Source organism: Rhinolophus hipposideros (genome assembly GCF_964194185.1).
Source record: "Rhinolophus hipposideros genome assembly, chromosome: 10".
In the NCBI taxonomy this organism is placed as follows: domain Eukaryota; kingdom Metazoa; phylum Chordata; class Mammalia; order Chiroptera; family Rhinolophidae; genus Rhinolophus; species Rhinolophus hipposideros.
This window is the reverse complement of record NC_138056.1, coordinates 64,003,249-64,025,786: the sequence shown is the minus strand read 5'-3', so window position 1 is coordinate 64,025,786 and position 22,538 is coordinate 64,003,249. Positions and strand designations below refer to the sequence as shown.

General features: G+C 44.0%; 1 protein-coding gene across 1 annotated transcript in view; it reads right to left on the bottom strand.

The window, feature by feature from the left end:
* PANX1 (pannexin 1) overlaps positions 1-22,538 on the bottom strand; it is a 45,180-nt gene that overhangs the window by 5,408 nt on the left and 17,234 nt on the right. Inside the window, exons 2-4 of the mRNA XM_081061987.1 lie at positions 15,124-15,263; positions 1,661-1,893; positions 200-858 (exon numbers count right to left, since the gene is read on the bottom strand). Coding sequence (XP_080918113.1) covers positions 200-858; positions 1,661-1,893; positions 15,124-15,263 — 1,032 coding nt within the window. The remainder of the gene's footprint in view (positions 1-199; positions 859-1,660; positions 1,894-15,123; positions 15,264-22,538) is intronic.

The window sequence follows — 22,538 nt, the reverse complement described above, 5'->3', positions numbered from 1 at the left end:
TTTTCCTGCTTTGGAAATTTGGAGCAGCCCCAATTCTTTCCTTCTCTCTCCCACTACTGAATGGTTTCACCTGAGACCACACTAAGAAAATGGTTTAATGCCCAATGGTAGGCGGGGCAGACTGTCAATCATTCATAAAAGGTGGCTGCAAAGGCGCTCTGTGTGTTCCCCTCAGCCAATACCTGAAAGCTAACCCTACCTTTGAGCTCTGCCGTCTGGTTCCCCTGCTCCTCTCGCATCATCTCAGGCTGCTTCAGACTTCTGCCATCAACAACATCCATCTTGATCATGCCGAGGTTAGTCAGGAGAGTCATTGGGTCCGTGCTCTGACCACTGTTTTTAATATTTTCCAGTACCTTAAGACACCTGTATGACTTGAGTTCACTTATATTCTCCTCCAAGAAAAGAGTGTAGAGGCTCAAGTCGTTGGACCCTTCAGACTTGAAACGCAGAACATCAAAAGTGGGCAGGATTTCATACACTTTGAGAATATCTGTCTTCTGTCGATATGGAATAAACAGTGTGTAGACAACCACAGGAATCAGCAGGACATAAACCACCAAGTTAATAAAACTAAGCAACTGGAAGACGCCGACTGCAATGAGTTTGCACTGAATCCGATCGGGGACGGTGCTGTCATTTCTCAGGATCCCCGACTTGATGTTGCAGACAAACTCATCCGAGAGGGTGGAGAGGCTAAAGTAATAGCCCAGGTAGACGCATGCTAACAGTATAATGCTGAGTGTTAGCACCCGGCAGCTGATGTATTTGACAATTAAATTTTTAGAGGTTTTCTTTGTCTTCAAGTACTGTTCCACAATTGGGTACTTGAAGTAGCTTTCAGATATCTCCCACGAACTAAAAAGAAAAAAATAATTTAAACCCTTACAAAGATCATTAAGTATTAAAGATGTAACAACACATTCCACAATATCACACTGAAAAATCTCAAATACCCTCCCTCCCTTACTTCTTTACCTATAATTTCATTTGAGTATTAGGGAATAAAATCAGGTTTAAAAAAAATAAGAGAAGGAAAAGGAATAGTAAAACACTTTTCCCCTTAATATTTTAAAGAAGGTCTAGTTAGTTAAATGAGTTATATTTGTAAATTCTAAGAACAATACCGAGTATCTAGTGAATGTTTGTTAAATAAATTTGACAGTTCCTATTCTGCTTTTTTAAAAAAAAAAAAAACTACAATTTTCTGCTCAAGTGTGCAGAATAAAGTAAGAAAGAATTTTCCAGCCCAACTAGAACACATATGCTTGCTATAAGCAAGGGGCCGGAGGCAGACATTTCAGTGGGTGTGGACTCAGGATGCTGGGCTGGCAGACCTGCTTCAAGTCCCAGCTCGCCCACTCGTACTAGCACCGTAACCTGTTACCTCTATCAGAAGTGCATTTTAGAACATGAGACAGTGATGTTTCACTCAACAAGGGAAGGACTCTTGATGTGAGACCAGGTGCTGGGGTATACAGGCAGGGGTGAGATTTGGGGCGAGCAGGCCTTCCTGGCTCCCACCGAGTGTGGCCAGGTAGACAACGGCCCCCTACCTCCCATCTACTGACAATGGAACTTGCAAGCCCAGATGGGCAGGGAAAGGACAGAAGATGTGTAGTGCGAAACCTGACGGGGTACCTGCTGGGGGCTAAGTTACCTTTGCCCTATGTTCTCATTCGCACCCGGAACTGGGCAGACACCATCTCTCAGGTCGGCGTCACGTCCGCCATGTGCGCTCCTAATGGCTTTAATTGCGCGGTTGTAAACTTTGTCAAGTTCTTCCATGATGAACTTCAAATCTGAGCAAAGATGTGGAGCGGCTGCAAAACGCCAGAACAGGGACGGCAGGTACAGGAGGATGGCAACCAGTAACAGGATGTAGGGGAAAAACTGAAAAACAAGAGAGCAAATCATGGGATCCAAGGCACTCCATGGATGTCACCTAACTGTGTTAAGTACTACTCTAGTTTTCTCATTTTGAGACAAATGTGTATGCCATGGCGCTTATGGAAATCAGGCTCATTACCTAATAACTACTTCTTATGGCTAAATTCCTCTGCTCGGGTAATATTTGATACCGCTAACTACTTTTCTCCTCGTCCTTAATAGACTTTAATTGGAAATAAGTGGCAAGTACATGGTGACACATGGTGTCTCCTGTCCAATCACAGAAGGAAACAATAAAATAAAATTACTCTCATGTCCTTCAGTGTAATCCCTCAACAAAATCCCAATTAAGGAAGAAGTAAATGTCACAGTGGCTTCTGCTGGGTTCTTTTTTCTTTTCTTTTTTTTAATTGCTATGCTTTTAAGGTCAGGTTTAGAGCTCTTGCTTAGTTTTGTTTTTTCCTCTCTGGATCTGAGAGAATTACACAGAAATGCTCAAGACACATTAGAAAAATATTTGGTTTCAGTAATCACCCCATCAAACAGCTGAAATAAGCAGTTAAAAATCACAGCATGAGGACCTCCGTGCTGGGACAGACCTGAGGAGAGCCCAACGCGCTCATTTTCCAGTTGGATAACTCCAAGTCAGGAGAAGCCAACCACGTGCGCAACAGTGTCACGAGAGGGGCATCCGGATGTGAATGTATGTGCAAAACAAACGAGATGGGGTTCAGAAATCAGAGAGAGCAAAGAGCGCCCTTTTACCAGATCTGTCGGGAAGTCAGGAAAGGCTTAGCCTGGAGAGGAGACTCCAGAGGACCACAAACTACAGTCAGTGAAGATCTGAACTGAAGCTCAGCTTAGTGGCCTTGGACAGGGAGCTCATGGAGCCTCTGACCCTCAGTTTCCGTATCTATGAAATGGTCACGTAATACAGGTGTTATGAAGATTAAATTAGATAATTTATGAATGATGCTTATTTAGCATGATGACTGGCATGGAATAAGCACTAACACATATCAACTAAAACCAATGAAAGGGCTACCTAGTGGGCATGTTACCCTTAGTCCCCTGACCCTGGCCACGCCTTTACTGATAGCTTCGTTTTACAAGGGGCAGGAGGAGGAAGTCCAGAGCCCAAAGTTGTGCCTTTTTCACCATAATACACTGCAAATTATTTCACTTCTCTGGAAAACTTATTTCTACCTTTGGCTCGCTCCCTCGCCATAGTTCCTCAGAATTATAACAGGAAGAGGCCACCATGACCCCGAGTTCACACAAACCCTCCACCCCACACATCTGTGGGAGCAGGGAGCAGACCCCACACCGGGACTCTCACTATAAACTCAGATGTTCAGAAACACTGCAAAGAGGTTACAGAATGTTCTTGAGCATCCCTCATCCAGTTTTCCCTGGTAACATCTTCTATTTCCATGGTACATTTGTCAAGACCAAGAAACCATCATTGGCACATTATTATAGGCTAAGTTCCAGACTTTTCCAGTGTTTCCATTATCGTCTTCTTTCTGTTCCAAGATCCAGTCCAGGATATTCATACACTTAGTTATGAATCTCCCTAGTCTTCTTGGTTCTGTGACAGTTCCTGAGTCTTCCCTTGTTTTTCATGGAGAATACTATTTTTAAATGCATAAAATATTTCTTATAGGTTCACACAGGAAATGCATTATATTGATACATAGTTATTAAAATTAAAAAACAATTTTTATGTGATTCTTTATTAACATATTTCATAGACTCTTAACAGATGGTCTAATAATAGTAACTTCTAAGTAGTGAAGAGAAAACAGTATTCAAAGTTATCTGTGATTTCTGCGTGTGACAAAATCCTAAGTAACACTAATACCACTGTGAATTGTGGCTTACATATCTCTGTATATATACACACATATATATTATATATATACACATGTACCGGGAGTGGCAAAAAAATGCATACACATTTTAAGAAAGGAAAAAACTGTATTAAAATTGTAATACTCAATATATACCAATAACAAAAGATGAATACAAGTCACGTTTGACTTCTGCAATGACAAGAGGTGCTCAAAGTGGTTACCATCAGCATCCAGACACTTCTGATGACGGCAAACTACTGCTTGAGTAACACCGACCAAAGTGTCCACAGGTATACATTTTTTTGGCACCCCCGACATATATATATATAATATATATATGTATATATAATATATATATTTTAATGTAGAATTTTAGTTAGAAGTGCATAAAAAATAAAGCTGTCATGTTGTTTCCTATCCCAGTTCACAAGCTCCCTGATGTCATCATGGATCCTGTGTTAGGAATCCTTGCCCCAGAGGAAAGAGAGAAATCACATAAATGGCTCTGAACTTCGTAAAGCCCTCTGTATGCAGGGTCTCAGCTCCCGCTCCCCGCACAAGAACACAGGATATGGTGAAGCCAAAAAGGAACACTCACGGAGCCATAGATAGGGGAGTCATACCACAATAATCTCACCAGCGGCTGGCTGGAGACACAGGAAGCAGGAGTTACATGACCTGCAATCCTCCACCTCTCTGCCAACCAACCAACCCCCCAACGTAGCCACTGCAGTTATATCAGTGGCTAATGGCTAACTGGTTACAGCTGATGGCCAGCTAGTCACAGCCGATGGCCATCTACTGCCGATGGCCAGCACCTTTCCACCTGAGGCCGAGAGCCTGGAAACTGCTCTCTGGGACTCTGTCCCCACACCCTCTCACCAATACAGCTGCCTCACTTAGGGGTTCTGACATGGGATGGGGTTTCTGAAAATTATTAACCCAATTTGCAAAGGGCTGCCGCATAATGATACACACACTGCTGTGATGAGATGAATTTTGGCTGCATAATTCCAAGTTGGGTGCAGTGAGAAGCAGTGTTCCTGCAATCCTTGCCCACTCTGAAGGGTGCCCATTCATATAAAAGTGAAACTGCATGATACAGAATTTGTGCTGCTTCCATAACAAGGGAGCAGGCCATTTTCTTCGAGAAGCACAGAAGGTATTGTTTCTAACTTGGGCTTGTGAAATATTTTTATGTCACTTTTGTTTCAAATCTATTTGAATAATAACATTTTTCCTCACACTGTTCTTCTGAATTAAAAAGTGTCTGTTTACAGTCTGGCAATTTTTCTAACATGCCCTCTTGGTATAATAAAGAGTACCAATGAACAGTTAGGTACCTTTTTCCTTTAATTAGAAAAAGGAACATTTAAAGGTATTACATATTGGGTATTTGCTGTCTCCAAAAATATCCTTGTACCTTAATCACCCTTTTAGAACTGTAGTTGAATGCCCCCATTTCCTGGTTTTCTCCTCAGCTAAAACCCCCTTGTTTCCCCATCAAAAATAAAAAGGTGACTTTCAGTGAATCTGTCACAAGGCAATATTAAAATCAATTCAGCTGAAATAGGAATCAAAAAAGCATTAAATTATAGTGCTTAAAATTTTTTTATCCAAATAAGGAACATGGGGAAACCGCTGAGTTTTACGACTGTACCTGCTGGAACAGCTTTGTTCGTAGCTCTGTCTCCTCCAAATTAGGTGTGAGGTGCTTAGCATCTCTCAAAGCTGTGATCGTACTGTTCTGTGTAATGTTCATGGTAGCACTGAGCTCTTCTAGTGACAATAGAGCTTCTGAAAGCAACATGGAACCAAGCAGTTGCACAATTTTCAGCCTATATGCCTTAAAAAATTGTATTTTTTCTGGGAGGGGCTGTAGTTAGAATCATAGAACCTCCTGATGGAGGGAACGTTGGAGGGGATGCGATATAACTTCCCTCCATGTTCAATCCCCTCCACCTCATCTAAGGCAAAGAACTGTCCAATTAGGACTGAACGACTCCTCCCCTCAAATGTATGGGATCACGTCATACGGAATTAGGTGCAGATGGGTAAATTCATTCAAAAACATCTCCTGGGCACCTGCCAGGTGCCAGCCAGAGGGCTGGAAGTATGGTCCCACAGATGAAGAGTCTGCCCCTCGACCACAGAGGCCAAGTGAGAACACAAGCTAATAATTAAAGAATCAAAACATACAAGTGGTGGGTGCAAGATATGTGGGTACTAAGTACGGAGAAAATAGAAATGTCCTTGGGGAGGTCAGGGAAGGCTTCAAGAAGGAGGTAACATTTGAGCTATGTTTTAAAGTACAGTGAGGCAAAAGAAAAAGAAAAGAAAAAAAGACATAAAAAAACGTAAGATAAAGCATCATTATATTAAGATATAGCTCAAATTTCACCTTCTCTGTGGCCCTTCGGACATCATCTTTCCTCTGTGGGTATCCTTTCTCCTTGTGTGCCTAGTGAATTCTCACCCATCCAGGACACCAAAGGAAAGGAATGAGCCGAGGAGTAGTCAGAGGTGGGACTGGAAAGGTGTCCTAGGTTGAATGGCATCCTCCAAAAAAAATCATGGAACCTCATGGAAACTCAGAATGTGACACTGGAAATACAGTCTTTGCAGATATAATTAGTTAAGCTGAGGGCATACTAAGTTAGGTGGGCCCTAATGCAGGAATTGGTACCCCTCTGAGAAGGCCATATGAAGACACAGAGACACACAGGGGAGAAGCCGTGTGAAGACAGAGGCAGAGAGGGCAGTGACAATGCATCTATGAACCAAGGTGCCCCAAGGACGGCTGGCACTCCCCGGAAACTAGAAGAGGCGCACACGAGATGCTCCCTGAGCCCTAAAGGAGGACCCAACCCTGCTGACACCTGAACTTCTAAATTCTCGCCTCCAGGACTACGTGAGAAGAAATCTCTGTTGTTTCAAGCGACCGAGTTTCTGGTAATTTATTACAGCAGTCCTCGGGAACTCAGGCAAAGAGTCAGCAGGGACCGAACTATGAAGCCTTTGGCTTCCCACAGTACACACAACGGGAAGCCACTGCCGGAGGGCATGATGAAAACTGATTTTAGAAAGACAACTATAGCAGAGAAGGAAACACACTGGAGATGAGAGCGACAAGGCAGGAAGTTGCTGCAGCAAAGAGGTGAGAAGTAATAAGCATTGAACAAGGCAGCAGCAGTGGGGAGAGGGGAAGACAGATGTGAGAGCTACATAGAGGGGGAAACATACATTTCAGTGCCCACTTGGAAGTGAGGGATGGAAAACAGGAAGAACTGGGGCTAAAGCTGGGTTTTTAGCTTAGGCAAAGGTGTGGGTGGTGGTCGCATTAGTAGAAATAAAGAAACAAGGAGGAACAGATCACAGCAGAGGGGAGTGAGGTGGAAGGCAGACCTACGAAGATGAGAAATACCTACAGTCAAGCACATCGTGGTGGAGACATACAGTAGATAACTGAAAAGAAAGAACATATGGCTGGCTTTCCAATTTAGGATTTTATAGCATCTAGATGGGTGAAGCCAAGAGCATGGCTGAGGTCACCCAAGAATGTGTAGAAGGAGGAGGCAAGAGACCAGGGAGGGACGCAAACCCCTAACATTTAAGGGTCGGGCAAAAAGAGAATCTTGAAGAGACAGGAAGGAATGGTCAGAGAGGAAGAAGCAGGTAACCAAGACCAAATGGCACTGGGGAATGGAAACAAAAAGATGCACACAAGATGCTTGATCCTGGCGCCATGTTGTCCAGACAGTAACCCACTTAAACATAATTCCAAATACGGATGTCAAGAATGAGGGCTTCCCCAGAAAGGCTAGTGCATTCCATGAGCAGCCGACAGAGGACAGACAAGAAAGTGGTATGCATTCTCTTCTGTGCTCAAGCGAAGACACCCAGCAGCAGGCTTTGTACCGGGTAACATTCTAGGAGGGACCTAACATGAGGAGAGAGCTGGAGCTGGAAGCTGAGCTTTCGTGTGTGGAAGAAGGAAAAGACTCTCAGCAACCGAACTAGAACCAAATTACAAGGAAGCAAGGAAAAGCTTTCCGAAAGATCTTTATGAAAAAGGAATGAAGTGTCCTGTGAGGCAGGGAGTTTCCTTTCCATGGATCGTGTGGGAGGGCTTTAAAACTCTAGATCGGGGTGGGCAAACATTTTCCTGCAAAGGGCCAGACAGTAAATGTCTGTGAGCCATATGGCCTCTGTCACAACTATTCAGCTCTCCCATATGTGAAAGCAGACACAGGCAGTATATAAATGAACGGGCATGGCTGTGTTCCAATAAAACTATTTGCAGAAACAGGTGATTGGCTGGACATGGATGGAGCATGTATGTCAGAGCTTGCCAAACTCTGCTCTGGATTCTGACTTGTCAAAGAGTGGTCCCCAGATCAGCAACTTCAGTGTCACCTGGGATCTTGTTAGAAATGCAGAATGAAGTCCTCATCAGACCTACTGACTCTGTGTCTATAGTTCAACAAGATCTCTAGGTGATTTGTGTGCACAGAGTTTGGGAAACACTGGTCTAGATGCGTGGTAGCTACACTGGAACCCAAGCTGGGCCATTCGGATCAGAATCTCCTGAGAAGCAGATAAAAACCATATTCTTGGCCGTAACATCACAGATTCCTACCCAGTGGTCTGGATGGGGCTCAGGATCCTGTATTTTCACACAGATAATGCTAAGGTTTGAAAATCTCTGGTCTGGCAGCCTCAGAGGATCTGTCCAACTACGTTTCTGTATATCTCCTTAAGAGAAAGATTTGACAAGTCTGTTAATTTTATTTTCTCATCCTTGTTGTTTTTTTGTTTCTGTTTTTCAGTCAAAACCCTGAACCCTGCTTTTCTGTTTCAGAAATATTTGAACAAAGAACAGAACACCCCAAAAGTTTTATCAAAAAGTCCTAGAGCGCCACCTGCCGGTCTCCTTGAGTGCACCCACATTTCCACCAAAGACTCAGATATACTCGAAGCCACCAGAAAAATAAATGGAGTGGGAGAGAAAGGGAGAAGGAAGAGGAAGGAGAAATGAAAGAAGTAGGTGAGGAGAGATGACAGCATTAATTATGCCACTGCCATAAACTCCATGCTGATGATAAACACACTTAAACATTACACTGAGTAACTTTTTGGGGAGGGTGAGATTTGGGTCTCCTGGTTTAAACTCTAGCATCAGAACTGAATTGAGAAGTGTCCACACAAACCCTGTGCGTCTCATGCCCTCAGTCTGAGCGCTAGTCAGAATGCTCCTAGAGATAAGTCTGATTCTGAGCAGGACGTACAAGCCACCTCATGTCTCTCATCCCTTCCATGTTACTATTACTTGGAAGTGCTGAAAAGGCTGGGTGAAAAAGTTAGACGAAAATGACCTGAACTTTATGCCAATAATTCATGGTTCTTGCATCACGACAATGCACCAGCTCACAGGGCACTGTCTGTGAGGGAGTTTTTAGCCAGTGAACAAATAACTGTATTGGAACACACTCCCTACTCACCTGATCTGGCCCCCAATGACTTCTGTCTTTAACTGCAGATAAAGCAAATATTGAAATATTGAAAGGAAGACATTTCAATGACATTCAGGACATCAAAGGTAATATGACAACAGCTCTGATGGCCATTCCAGAAAAAGAGTTCCAAAATTGCTTTGAAGGGTGAACTAGGCACTGAAGTCGGTGCATAGCTTCCCAAGGGGAGTACTTCGAAGGTGACAGCAGTGATATTCAGCAATGAGGTACGTAGCACTTTTTCTAGGATGAGTTCGTGAACTTAATTGTTAGACCTCGTATGTGTTTTGCACACTCACTATGAGCTGTGCACTCTCCCAGGGCTACACTGACAAACAAGACACGGGCATGGTCTCTGCCTGCATGGAACTTAGCCCTAGAAATAAAGAATCAATTAAGTAGCACTAAGGCAAGTAATTACCGTATCCCAGGTTGATTCCAGGAAAAGAGTAGCTACTCTGGGAAGGCATAACCAAGCAACATAGACCAGAGTGAGGCGCACCAGGTGCTCTGCTTGGCTAGCCCCCCCCCATTTTTAGAATCCATTTTAGAATGTCTTATGCAGGGTATGTGGTCTGCTGTCCACACAGTAGCCCTACGGCCTTATTCCTGGAAACTTCACATTGACCCGGCTCTTGAAGCAATTTAAACTGGCAACAGTACTAGGTCTAGAGGATTAGAGGAAGCTTCTAGGTGGAAATAACATTTAAGCTGAGACTGTAATAATACAATAGGAGTTAGCCAATTTTGAGATGGAGGGAAGATTGCCAGGGGGAAGACTCTTCCAAGCAAAGTTTATTTGAGACAGCCAAGAAACATGACAACTAAGGGAAGTCAGGGTCCCTGGGGCACACGGGGTGGTAAAGATGGGTCTAGAAGGGAAGCTGGAGTGGTTCACAGGGGCCAGAGAGAAAGTGAACCTTGTTAGCCAAAATGGTTTGCTTTTTAAAAGAAGTAGAGATGTTTCACAGGTATTTGAAGGGTTTCGTTTAAGGAAATGACAGTCAAACAGGCCAAAAGGATCACCTGTGATTATGTGGAAATGGGCAAAAGGAGAGAAGGAACGAATGCAGCAAAATGACAGACCTGACTGCCCTAGAGGGGTGGACACAGAGCTGAAGGATTTAAGAACGTTTAAGAAAGAAGGACTGATGGAACTCAGTGACTGACAGGATATGGAGAGAAGGAGAGTGAAAATGGCTCTCCAATTTCTGGCCGATGGATGGTGTGTCATAAACTGAACTAGCGGTCACAGAGGGGACAGGCGGGGAAGGTGAGCTCAGCTTTGAACGAGTTGTGTTGGAGGCACAGGTATTATGGCCTCCAACTGTTGAAGTTTTAGGACACAGCTATGTGGATCTGGAGCTCAGGAGAGAAGGCTGGCTTCGAGACAAAGACCTGGGCATTGATGGCATCTGGGAGGAAGCTGGAAAAAGGGGAGATGAGATGATCCAGGGAGAGGGTGAAGCACGAGAAAAGGAAGTGACCTAGGACAGGGCCCCAAGGGAACCCCAACTTCTCAGGGATGGACAAAAGAGAACGAGTCTGCCAGGGATACTCTGCCCCAAAAGACAAGACAGCATCTGCAGAACTGGATGTCAGAGAGAAGATAAGTAGCCCTGGCGAGTGAGAATTAATTTAGCAACAGGGAGGTCACTGGTGATGGGCAAGATCAGTTTGGTGGAGACAAATTGCTAAAATGTTAACGGGAAGAGAGCATGCAGAAAAGAGAAGGGTGGAAGATGCAGAGGAGAAAACTGGGGGATGAGGTGTTCCTTCAAACAAGGACTCAGGGGGTACCTAGACCATAAGTGGGACACTAAACAGTCCAGCATTTGGTCAGGAGAGGGGGCCTCTTCCATTTATCCAAAGGGAAGAAAAAGGCTGGCGTTGCCATGGGGACATCTGGTAGGTCTGATGGCAGGAAGCTGAGGATGTTTTCATGTCAGAGGTTTCATTTTCTCTGAAAGTGGTGGGAGAGGGCGTTAGAGGCAGGAGGTGGTGGTAGGGAGCGAGAAGCCCTAATTTAGTTCCAGGTAATGACAAACTCTGAGCGAGGTGGCCACTAGAGTGGATGACAAGTGGAAAGGAGGTGAAAGTCCATGGAGATAAGACAGAGAATGGTGAGTCATATGTGTCATCTGGGAAGACACACAAATTATCTTGCGATAGAGAAGTCGTACCAAAGTCTTGAATGACTGAGGGGTGGGGTAATGTAGCCAGATGTCAAGAACATCTAAGGAGCTAGGATTTTACATGAAAGAAGTGCAGCAAGGGGAAAGAATGAAGATATGGGATGAGGACACACATGTTCATGTCCACCCTGAACTAAGGACCACCTCAGTCAACAGTGGGTTCCCCTGCTGGACAGCTCTTCTGGAAAGACCCCCTTTTTGTCAAGGTGAAGTTCACCAATTGATAACTTTCACCCACAGGTTAGAGTGCAGACTTCTGAAGCCAGACAAATTAAACCTGCACCTTTTCACATGTGAAAACTATCTGAAATCTGAAGGAGGCCACCTGTTTTCCCACCATCTGGCCATGGGACGTTGGACATAGTATCAACTGCTGTGGTCCTCAGTGTCCCGTCTATGAAATGAGGAGCCTGGGAGAGCCGATCCCAGTCAGCTTAACAGTCACAAGTCCACTGAATGTGGAGAAACCAAAAGACAGCCAACAGGAAAAACTTTCTAAACTTGAAAAGGAATCCAGTAAGCCCACGTCTGGGTATCTACTCAAAAGAACTGAAAGTAGGGCCTTGAACAGGTACAGCTCTGTTCACGCAGGATTATTCACAACAGCCAAGAGGTGGAAGCAGCCCAAGTGTCCACTGATGGATGAAGGGAGAAACAAAGTGTGGCATATACATAGAATGAAATATTATTCAGCCTTAAGAAGGAAGGAAATCCTGATACATGCAATATAACATGATTGAAATTTGAAAGCATTTTGCTAAGTGAAATAAGGCAGATACCAAAGGACAAATATTATTTGATTCCAGTTATATGAGGTTCCTAGAGTAGGCAAATCCAGAGACAGAAAGCAGCATGGTGGTTGTCAGGGGCTCGCAGAGAAGGAAAAAATAAAGAGTTGGCATTTAATAAGTACAGAGCTTCAGTTTGGGAAGATGAAAAAATTCAGATGGATGGGGGTGATGGTTGTACAACAATGTGAATGTACTTAATGCCACTGAGCTGCACACCTAAAAATAGTTAAAAAGGTAAATTTTTTTAAAAACTTTCATTTCTTTTAAGTGTGTTTTTCCAGGACCCATCAGCTCCAAGTCAAGTAGTTGTTTCAATCTAGTTGTGGAGGGCGCAGCTCACAGTGGCCCATGTGGGGATCGAACCAGCAACCTTGTTGTTAAGAACACCACGCTCTAACCTACTGAGCCAACTGGTCGCCCCTTAAAAGGTAAATTTTATGTTCTGTGTATTTTATCACAATTTTTTTTTTTTAAACCTTAAAAAGAGACCAATGTGAAAATAAAGCGGCTGTGATTACAGAATCTGGCTTGGCTAAGAAAGCCACAGTAACACTCAAATCCTCCCATTAGGCCAGACTCCTGATTCTCTCTAACCACGGCACTGGTTTTCCAGGTCTGCTGTAACCAAGTCCCATAGTTAGGGGGCTTAAAACAACAGAACATTTTTTTCTCTCACGATTCTGAAGTCTAGAAGTCCAAAATCTAGGTGTTGGCAGGTCTATGCTCCCTTCAAAGTCTCTAGGGGAGGACCCCTCCTTGCCTCTTCCAGTTCTGGTAGCCCCACACATTCTTGGCTCATGGCAGCATAACTCCAAAGTAGCCCTCTGTCATCACACAGCCGTCTCCTCCTGGTGTTTTCACATTGTCTTCTGTCTCTGTGTCCAAAGTTCCCTCTTCTTATAAGGACACCAGTTGTGTGGGATTAGGGGTCCACCCTACTCCAGTGTGACTTCATCTTAACCAATTACATCTGCGACAACCCTATTTCCAAATAAAGTCACATTCTAGGGAACAAGGAGGTAGGGTTTCAACATGTCTTTCCAGGGACACAATTGAACCCATGACACCAGCCAAGTAAAGAATTCACCTAAGTCACAGTCCCTCGGGGCAGCATTTGACAGGTTGTTATATTGACACAGGCCTTCTTTACAGGATATCCGGTCTTTCATTTGTGCAGCATACCCTTCTCATTTTCCCTACAACCCCCAGCTCTCTGTCTCCTCTGCCAATGCCTCTCAATGTTGGAGCACCCCTCCGATCTTGGGTATCTCACACCCAAAACCTAAGGCTTGCCTGCTTACACTGCTCTACAAGATTTTCCCTCCTCCCCTGCAGGGACAATGGGAGCGCAAGGACCTGACTCTAGTCCCATCGCCAGCAACTAGTCCTGTGGCTCCTGGGCTTCACTTCTCAGGGTGCTCTTATCCTTCCATATAAAATGCATCCGGATCAAAATCGTTGAATTCTTTTCTGCTCTAAAGGTTTCGCAATCTCCAACCTCTCTAACGTAAGGACAAGCCCAAACTATACATTCTTCTTCTGTGGAACCATCAATGCCCAGCCCAGTGGCTTATTACAACTCTCCATTCTCATGAGAGCATTACAACAAATGGATTTTAAGTACAACAGCGTGGATTTACATTTGCAAACAAAGCTGTTCAATTTTTCAAACCGTGCCCTTCCATACTGAAAATCCTTATTATTTGTTGCCCTGGCTACTAAGCCATACAAAGTTGATGAGGACCCAACTACCGCTAAGGCTGAATGTCAAAGAGAAAAGTCCAACCCAAAAGAAGAAAGGAATTACTGTAGGGCGTCACTGTGCCTAATGGCACATAATGAATAAACATGAGGGGGAGAGGCCTGACTCATAGCAAAGGACTTAAGCTGTTCTTTTAAAAAAGAAGGATGATGATTGTGTTTGGCAACAGGCCAAGGCAGGGGAGAATCAAACCAACTTTAACCTTAGGCTTTTCAGAAGCTGAAATACACGTTTTCCTCAATGGAGGAGTATACCAGAAGATACACAAACGTTCTATTTTCATGATGAACAAAAGAGCCAGTGGTTGAAAATAATGACCAGCTGCAACAAAGCCCTACTTTCATAAGCACAGAGGGGACCTGATGGAGCCACTTCATTATTCAGAGAACATGCTCTTACGCAAACTTGCCAACTCTGGCCCAAGTTCTGCACTGCCCAGCCTCTTTGCCCCCCTCACCTCCACCACTCCTCCAACCACAGAGCTCTTGACCTCTACCAATTCCCTGTAGGACACTGGTGTCTCCTGGGTAGTTTCTTCCCTGTCGTATCTGGACCCATCAGAAAGCAAAGGAATCCATTCCGAAAGCTGTGCTACAACCGACACCCTCAGAAGGAGTCATCGCTGGGCTTCTCGATGCTCCAACAACACACTGGCTAGACGCAAATTAACTCTATGTTGGTCCTTACTTTTTCCAAGAGACCCTGTGTATGGTGAAAAAGGAGCTGGCCAAAGCTCTGTTTGAGTCCTAGCCCTGCCACTATGTAACAATGCTCATTCAGGCATTCAAAATGCACTGAGAACCCAGTGCCTCAGAGTGTCTGAGTCCAGACACTCTGTTGGGCATTAAAGGTAAAAAGGTGACGTGGACACATGAGGTGCCTACCATTATGGAGCTAAAATCCAAAGTGTGCCTCAGTTTCCCCATCTGTTAAATGAAGGTGCTGGACCAAGTAATCTCTGAGGTTCCTTTGGAGTTCAAAGTGCTACAGTTATATGATCAGAGTTACAGCCCCGGTTGGCCATACCTATCTGTGTGGCCATGAATTGGCACAGACTCTCTGGATCTCAGTTCGTCTATAAAGCAAAGAGGTGAGATCCGAAGATGTCCCAGTTACCTTATGAAGCCACAGTGGAAGGATTCCAGAATCGCCCTGTAAGACAGCCCTCTGCTGAACGGCAGCCCAACAGTAAGAATCCACGAAGGCAGCCTGACGCCAGGAGAAAGAACTTGGGGAAAAGCAGCTTATTTGTGTACCTGAAAAGCAAAAACAGACCATTCCAAATAAATGAGAGCACAGTATCTAGACCCTTTCCGCCCCACCCATCTCTCTCTCCCTGCCTTGGGTTTTTAAGTGTTAGCTAAGTCACAAAGTACCTTGACAAAACTGGGGACAGAACTGAAACCAAACACCCAAGTTTGTAGTAAAGCTGAATACTTGAGAGTTTTGGGGTCAACACGGGTCATGATAGCAGCTTGGGCTCAGTTGGGGGAAAAAGTCCTGAAAGAAGTGAAACTACCATAGAAAGAAAGAGTGAGCAGGAAAAGAACCAGAGCCAAAAATAAACAAAGGAAACATGCATAGAGTTGGTTTCCTTTGGGGTGAGGATTGAGAGAAGGGAGGGGGATTATAGGGTGGGGAAGGGCCAGGGAGGAGGAGAGTCAGTGCTGACAACTGGAGTAGAAAAGGAGTCCCTTTATTTATTTATTATTATTATTTTTTCAAGGAGGGCGCAGCTCACAGTGGCCCACGCGGGGATCAAACCGGCAACAGTGGTGTTATTAGCACTACGCTCTAATCAAATGAGCTAACTGGCCACCCCAAAAGGAGTCTTTTTAGAACAAAGAAACAAAGAACTTCGAGCCTGAGAAAGAGAAGGTGGATGGAACATTTGGTAATACTTCACTGGCTGACAAATCAGCAGTTTTCCATCTCCTCTAAGAAAAAAGGCACAGACTAAAACTGCAGCCCAAGCAGTTTCCATTTGGAAGGCAGATGCTTAAGGTGGCAAACCTCCAGATAGGGAGATGGGCACTAAAATGGGGAATTGGGAGAGCTGGGTCCCGCTCCAGGCTCTGCTGGGAACTTGCTCTTCTGGGAAGGAGCTCTGGAACTTGCTTTTCTCCTCTGCAAACTGAGGACTACATCATCCAGCAAATGCTACCGTTACTTACTGCCTGGAAGACTCTTCATGCTCTCAAGTGCCTGTGTGCTCCTGACTCATACAGACCATGTGGGAAATGAGCCAATGAGACTTTTGGGGTGCAGGGCTGATGCTGTGTTCCCCTCCTCAGCAGCAGGCAGAGCACCTGGCACTGAGCCTCTCCTGGTAGCCCAGCTTCCCTGTCCTATCAATCACATACAGAAGTGTGTGTGTGTGTGTGTGTGTGTGTGTGTGTGTGTGTGTGACTTAGGTATCAGCTGCTGAGGCCGAGAGCAGGCACACTCTCCTGCACATTCTACACCGTGTGAGAGTGCTGAGTGCTTGGGCTCTGATGTTAGTTGTATTTAAACCTAACTCTGCAACTCACAGCTGGGTGACCTCAGGTCACTTAACCTTCCAAAGCCACAGATCTCCAAAAGGAGCTGGCCAAAGCCGTGTTTGAGTCCTAGCCCTGCCACTATCTAACAATGCTTCACTGGCTTCATGTCTATTCTTAGTAGAGTGCCTGGTTCCCCGTAGTTGCTTGGTAAGTCTTACATTCTTCTATATGAAATAACTAGCAGATTCTATTCATCCTCTCTTCCCACCCTATAGAGAGATGATGGAGATAGTAGGAAGACCCAGATCTGGACTTCGCTAGACCCTGGGACATAAAAAGCCTCAAAGGGTCACCTTCCTCTGGACAGGCGGTGGCCTTTATACTTGTGGCAGGAGAGGGCAGTGATGGGGATGTTGTCCAGAGAGTAGATTCTTGTGGTGGGAGGGGTACAACAGGCAAGGCCCTGAGCACCCCCTCTTCTTCATCAGGTGCCTTTATGCCCACAGAAATCCAGAAAGGGCTTCCCAGCAAGAGCACTTGGAGATCAGTGTGAATAGTCACATGCCACCAGAGAGTGTCCTGCAATAGGGTAAGTTCTTGCCAGCGATGAAGGACTTAAATATGAGTTGGGGATAGGTAAGGAAATTTCAAGATTCCCTTCCAACTCTCTTATCCCATTAAACTTGAGTTCTTACATTTTATAAAAATAGAGCAGTCAGGACAGCACTGGAACGTGAGGCTAATGTCACATTGCTCTTGTATTAGCAGGACTTGGTCAAATGCTTCCTAGGGGGTCCCACCCACCAAAACGTACTGGGCATGATGACAGAGACACAAAAAGGACAGGCAGGCCTGAGTTTAAATGGATGGTTTCTGGCAAGGGGCTGGCTTGGTAACATCTGCCCAAATACTTTCTCATGAAAATGGACAATGCTGTTAGGATTTCATAAACACCTGTCTGGCCCATATGTTCCTTAGGTATATCCTCTTAGTGCATATAGCTGACATGTAGTAACATTCTTTTAGAGGGAAATGTGCTTCGCTTCTGTGTGGGAACCTCAGGGGCCTCCGCGAGGCAGTAGGAGAAACTGTTGGAGCATAAATAACCACACTTTTTATAGCAAAGCTTTTGCAAAAGAGGAAGAAAGGAAATATAACTGAGTCTAGAGAGACAGACACTGAGGATGTGTTGAACTCATAATAAACGTTCTTTCTCTTGGTGTAGAATAATCCCCGGTCGTTCGTAGAATGTGAAGGAATTCACAAGACTCAAAAGGAATAGAAGTTAGGAAGTTTATTTAAAAAGAAAGGTGCCGGCAGAGAGTCTGCTGGGGACAGAGTCTCAAGGAGACAACTGCGTTGATCTTTAGATTAGCTTTTTCTTATATAGGTAAGGGGGACTCAGTCAGGCAGGTCTGAGGGCTGACATCGCTTCCTGGGGTCTGGTCTGTTTTAAGATAACGTTACCTCCAGATTCTGGACCCAGCCACTGTGGCCTGGGGCTTTAAGTGTCACCAGAAAACTGCAAGGGAGTTGCAAAATGGATTCCGATGTCTGGGCACCTGAGGATTAAGAAATTGCCATTTCCAGATTAGGATTCTGCTAATTAAATGGATTAACGAGGTATGGGTAGTCTTGAGAAAGGGACTACACAGAGTTCTTAAATTAATCAGTGAGAGGAGAAACAAAGAGAAAACAGCTATTAGGCTGGATCTAACAGCAAACTAAGTCTAATTACAGGTGGCTAGATAGCGAGTTATGTGGTGAGTTAAACTGCAAACGAGCTAAATCTAACTACCGTGTTTCCTCGAAAATAAGCCTAGCCGGACAATCAGCTCTAATGCGTCTTTTGGAGCAAAAATTAATATGAGACCCAGTTTTATTTTACTATAAGACCGGGTATAATAAATATAATATAATAAATATAATATAGTATAATACAATATAATAAATATAATATAAAATAATAAATATAAAATATAATACCGGGTCTTATATTAATTTTTGCTCCAAAAGACGCATTAGAGCTGATTGTCCGGCTAGGTCTTATTTTCAGAGAAACACGGTACATTACTGATTCCTCGAATTTCACCCTCTCCAGGAAGCTTCGTCCCTACTGAGCTCCCAGAGCCCTTTAAAGCCATTGGAGAAATGCAGATAATTGCCTTCACACATGTTTGAACATGCACATTCTTATCTCCTCTAGTAAGATTAACTCTTGGCCAGCAGGGTGGAGAGCCTCTCTCTCTCTCTCTCTCTCTCTCTCTCTCTCTCTCTCTCTCTCGATTCTCTCTCTCTCGATTCTCTCTCTCTCTCTCTCTCTCTCTCTGTCTCTGTCTCTTTCTCTCTCTCCTCTCTCTCAGCTTCACACAGCACCCTGTATTGAATAAATAACACCTATCTGGCCCTCTAAAGGTCTCAAAAATACTATCATAAATACTTTCTCAATGTTCGACTATCCCTGTAAGATATCACTGTCCCATTTAGCAGCTGAGAAAACAGAGCCCCCTGACCTGCGGCCATCCTGACCCAGGGCCATTCTCAGGGCAGAGTCCCATGCTCTGCCCGCCCCACTCTGTTGAGTGTTGGCTGAATGCTTCCCCTGATTTCTAGTGAGGAACTTCAGTGAGAGAGAGATGCACTGCCTCTCATAACTGTACAGAAAGCAAGAAACGAGTTTCAGGTTTATACTAGGAACACAGAACACTACTTTCAACTGGCCAAGAGTGCGGAGGGAGCCGTGGGCTTTACATTTATGTGTGTCTGGCCAGATTCAATGAAAGATCACAAGGAGGAAACGTGTGCTCATGGGCCCTGTGGAAGGAGACACAACATCTGCGAAGTAAGTGACTCAACCACAGAGATCTCCTCCAGCCTCTGCCTTGGCCTGGAGCCCAGGGCGTGAGTCACACCTTTATCCTGACTGGAAGCCCAGGCAGCCCTTGGCACAGCTTAGACCTGTCTGTACTCTGTGGCTGCAGTAGAAGTAGCTGGTGGAGAACCAGAGGGCAACACGTCCTGAGGGGAGACAGGACCGGGCTGGGATGGGCAAGCCTGCGCAGGGGTTTGTCAGTGGCACCAGTACAGCTCCTGCAAGGCTCTCTCTTCTCAGTCCAACCTCACAAAGTGGCGCTTTGGCCTAGTTTGCTACTGTCCCTCTCTTTTTAATAAGCTCTTTTCATTCTTATGCATTACTAATTCACTTCTGAAGGGCAGTGAGTTCTGAGCAAGCCCCCTGCGCCTTCTGATAAACACATCCATCCTCCCTCCCAGGGTGCTGTGTGGGAATAAGTTTCCCTTCTTGCTTCTGCATTTAAATGCTACGTGCAACTGTGGGGTGGCATAGGAATCAGGCCTCCCGAGGAGTTAAGGAAACTCATCAAAGCCACAAGTTTAACAAAAATAAAACACAAATAGAAAGATTTAGCTCAATGGCTGGAAGGACTTTAGAGGAACTTTCAAATGGAAGAGATTCTAAGCTGAAACAACTGACACCCTGAAGAGACTGAAGGGGCAGCAGAAGGCAAGCAAAGGAAACTATCCCTTGCTGTGTATTTTTACCCCCATTTTAAAGATAAGGAAAGTGAGGCACTGAGATCTCATGCCTAGTGGGTTGTAGAGCCGGGACATCAACCTGTGTCTCCATCTTTACCTTCCACACATGAGAGGAGGCAAAGAGCACAGGTTATCGAAGAAAGTTGAGTCAGAGGTGGTGGAATAAGAGGGAAGGAGACAGGAGAGTTTCTTTGAGGGGAACAGTAAATCCTGGGGTTGCTGTTCTGAGGTATTAAGGGAAAACAGTGTTTAATAATGATTATTGGAATTATAACCATTACTATCTATATATAGTATTTATACAAAGTGTTTTCATTTTGCCAAACAAAAAATCAGTTCTAATTCACTTAGGGTAACTTATATACACACACACGCAATTCACATATATACACACATCTATGGGATTCAGGTAGGTCATAACATAAGCTATAAAGTACTGAGCTTGAAAGTTCTGGTTATATTTTAAGGCTGCCCCCCAAATTCAAAACTATTATCAGAATAATTACATAAAGTTCAATCAGAATAATTACATAAAGAGGATCTTAACGTGTGACTAGAAAGAGATGGGCAATGGTCAGCTCCTAAAAATAAACACAGAGGGCAGCTGGTTGGCTCAGTTGGTTAGAGCGCAGTGCTCATAACACCAAGGTCGCCGGTTCGATTCCCATATGGGCCAGTGAGCTGCGCCCTCCACAACTAGATTGAAAAAAATGACTTGACTCGGAGCTGATGGGTCCTGGAAAAACACACTTACCCAATAAAAAAAAAATATTCCCTAATAAAAATTAAAATCAAAACAAAACACAAAAATACAGACCAGTAATAAGCACTCACAAGGATGAAATGGGTCTGAATCTCTTTAAAGTATTTTGGTCCAAAATAATAAAACCAAATGACCCAAAGGATCTGCTTAAAGGTCCTTTCTTGCCAAATACTCAGGGCTCCCAACTATCATAAAATACAGTAAAATTCCAAGAACCTCAGAATAACTTCTCTTTCTAAAGAAAAGCCAAGGGATACCTTTCTGTTTACTAGATGGGATGCTGCCTGGTTCACTAATCATTCAATAAAGCCAATTAGGTCTTTAAATAAATAAAATTTAAAAAAGCCAAATTCCTCCCTTTTCACCTTTCCAGCAGACTTCAACCCAGACCCATCTCTAGCCTCAAACATGAGCAAATAAATACATTCTGGAAATCCCAAATTGTCCATTACTGCCTTCACTTTTGCTTTGCAGGAAATGACCCCAAGGCACGCATGAGTTTTAAACCAGTGCAAAAATATAAGTACTCTCTGTAGCTCAAACAAAACAAAACTGAACTGAAATGACAGTTTTCTTTTCCTTCAAATGAAGTTGACTCATCAGGTCTCTTTTGTCCTCTTTAACAGCTAAGCCGGGCTTTTAAAGAGAACTCAATCAGGGCTAACATCTGCCGCTCTGCTAAGATGGGCAGAGTCAAATGTTATTTTCTAAACAAGTTCCCAGAAGTCCCCAGACACTTCCTACCCACCCACACTGTACAGAGTAATACACTGTAAATGTTTGGCATTTTGGAATTAATGGTTTTCCCCTTTGGGTTCTAACACATTAGACAAAGGACCCCTCAGTGCACAATGCTCTCACGACTGTTGGGGAATACAGCCTGTATACACCACATAGAACAAGATGTGTGACCACTGTACCACATGGTACACACGGCTGAAGGGAACATATAACCAAGCTGGTGAGTCTCATGTGGAATCTACAAGGTTGGTTTAATTCAATGAAGAACGACGGCATAAACAACAGAATATGATATGGCTGCTATATGCCAGAGGAGAAGTGAAAAGAAAGCTGACTGAGACCACAGCCCCCAAGAACCCTGAAGGCAGATTATACCCAGAAGAAGAGACTAGAGAACTAAGTAGTGGTTTGAGAGGTTTCTTTCCTGTGGTGGAGAGTCCATTCCCTCAGTACACCCAGAAGGCTAAACCACACAAAAGAACTTGTATAAATCCAATATAAAACGGGAGAATTGTCCAGTGAATCATATTTTCATAACCTGGGCATCAGGGGAAAAAGGCATATGAAATCTCAATGTTTAGTAAAGAATGCAAAAAATTACTTGATGTATTTAAAATATTATTTTATTAAAAAAAAGTTGTCCTCTGAGATTAAAACATACAGAAAATTATAGAAAATAACAGACATCTTGGAGTTAAAAGCAATATTGACATTTTGCTGTAGTTATGTCATCTCTTTTTTAAACATTTTATTTCAAATTTTTTTCAGACCTACAAAAATGTTTGAAGAATAGTACAATGATATTCAGCCATAAAAAAAGAAGGAAATCCTGCCATTTGAGTCAATATGGATGGAGCATGAGGGCACTGTGGTAAATAAAACAAGGCAGAGAGAGAAAACCAAATCACTTACAAATTTTATCTAACAACACATAATTCACAGAAACAGAACAGATTGATGGTTGCCAGAGGTGGGAGGGGGGATGTGGG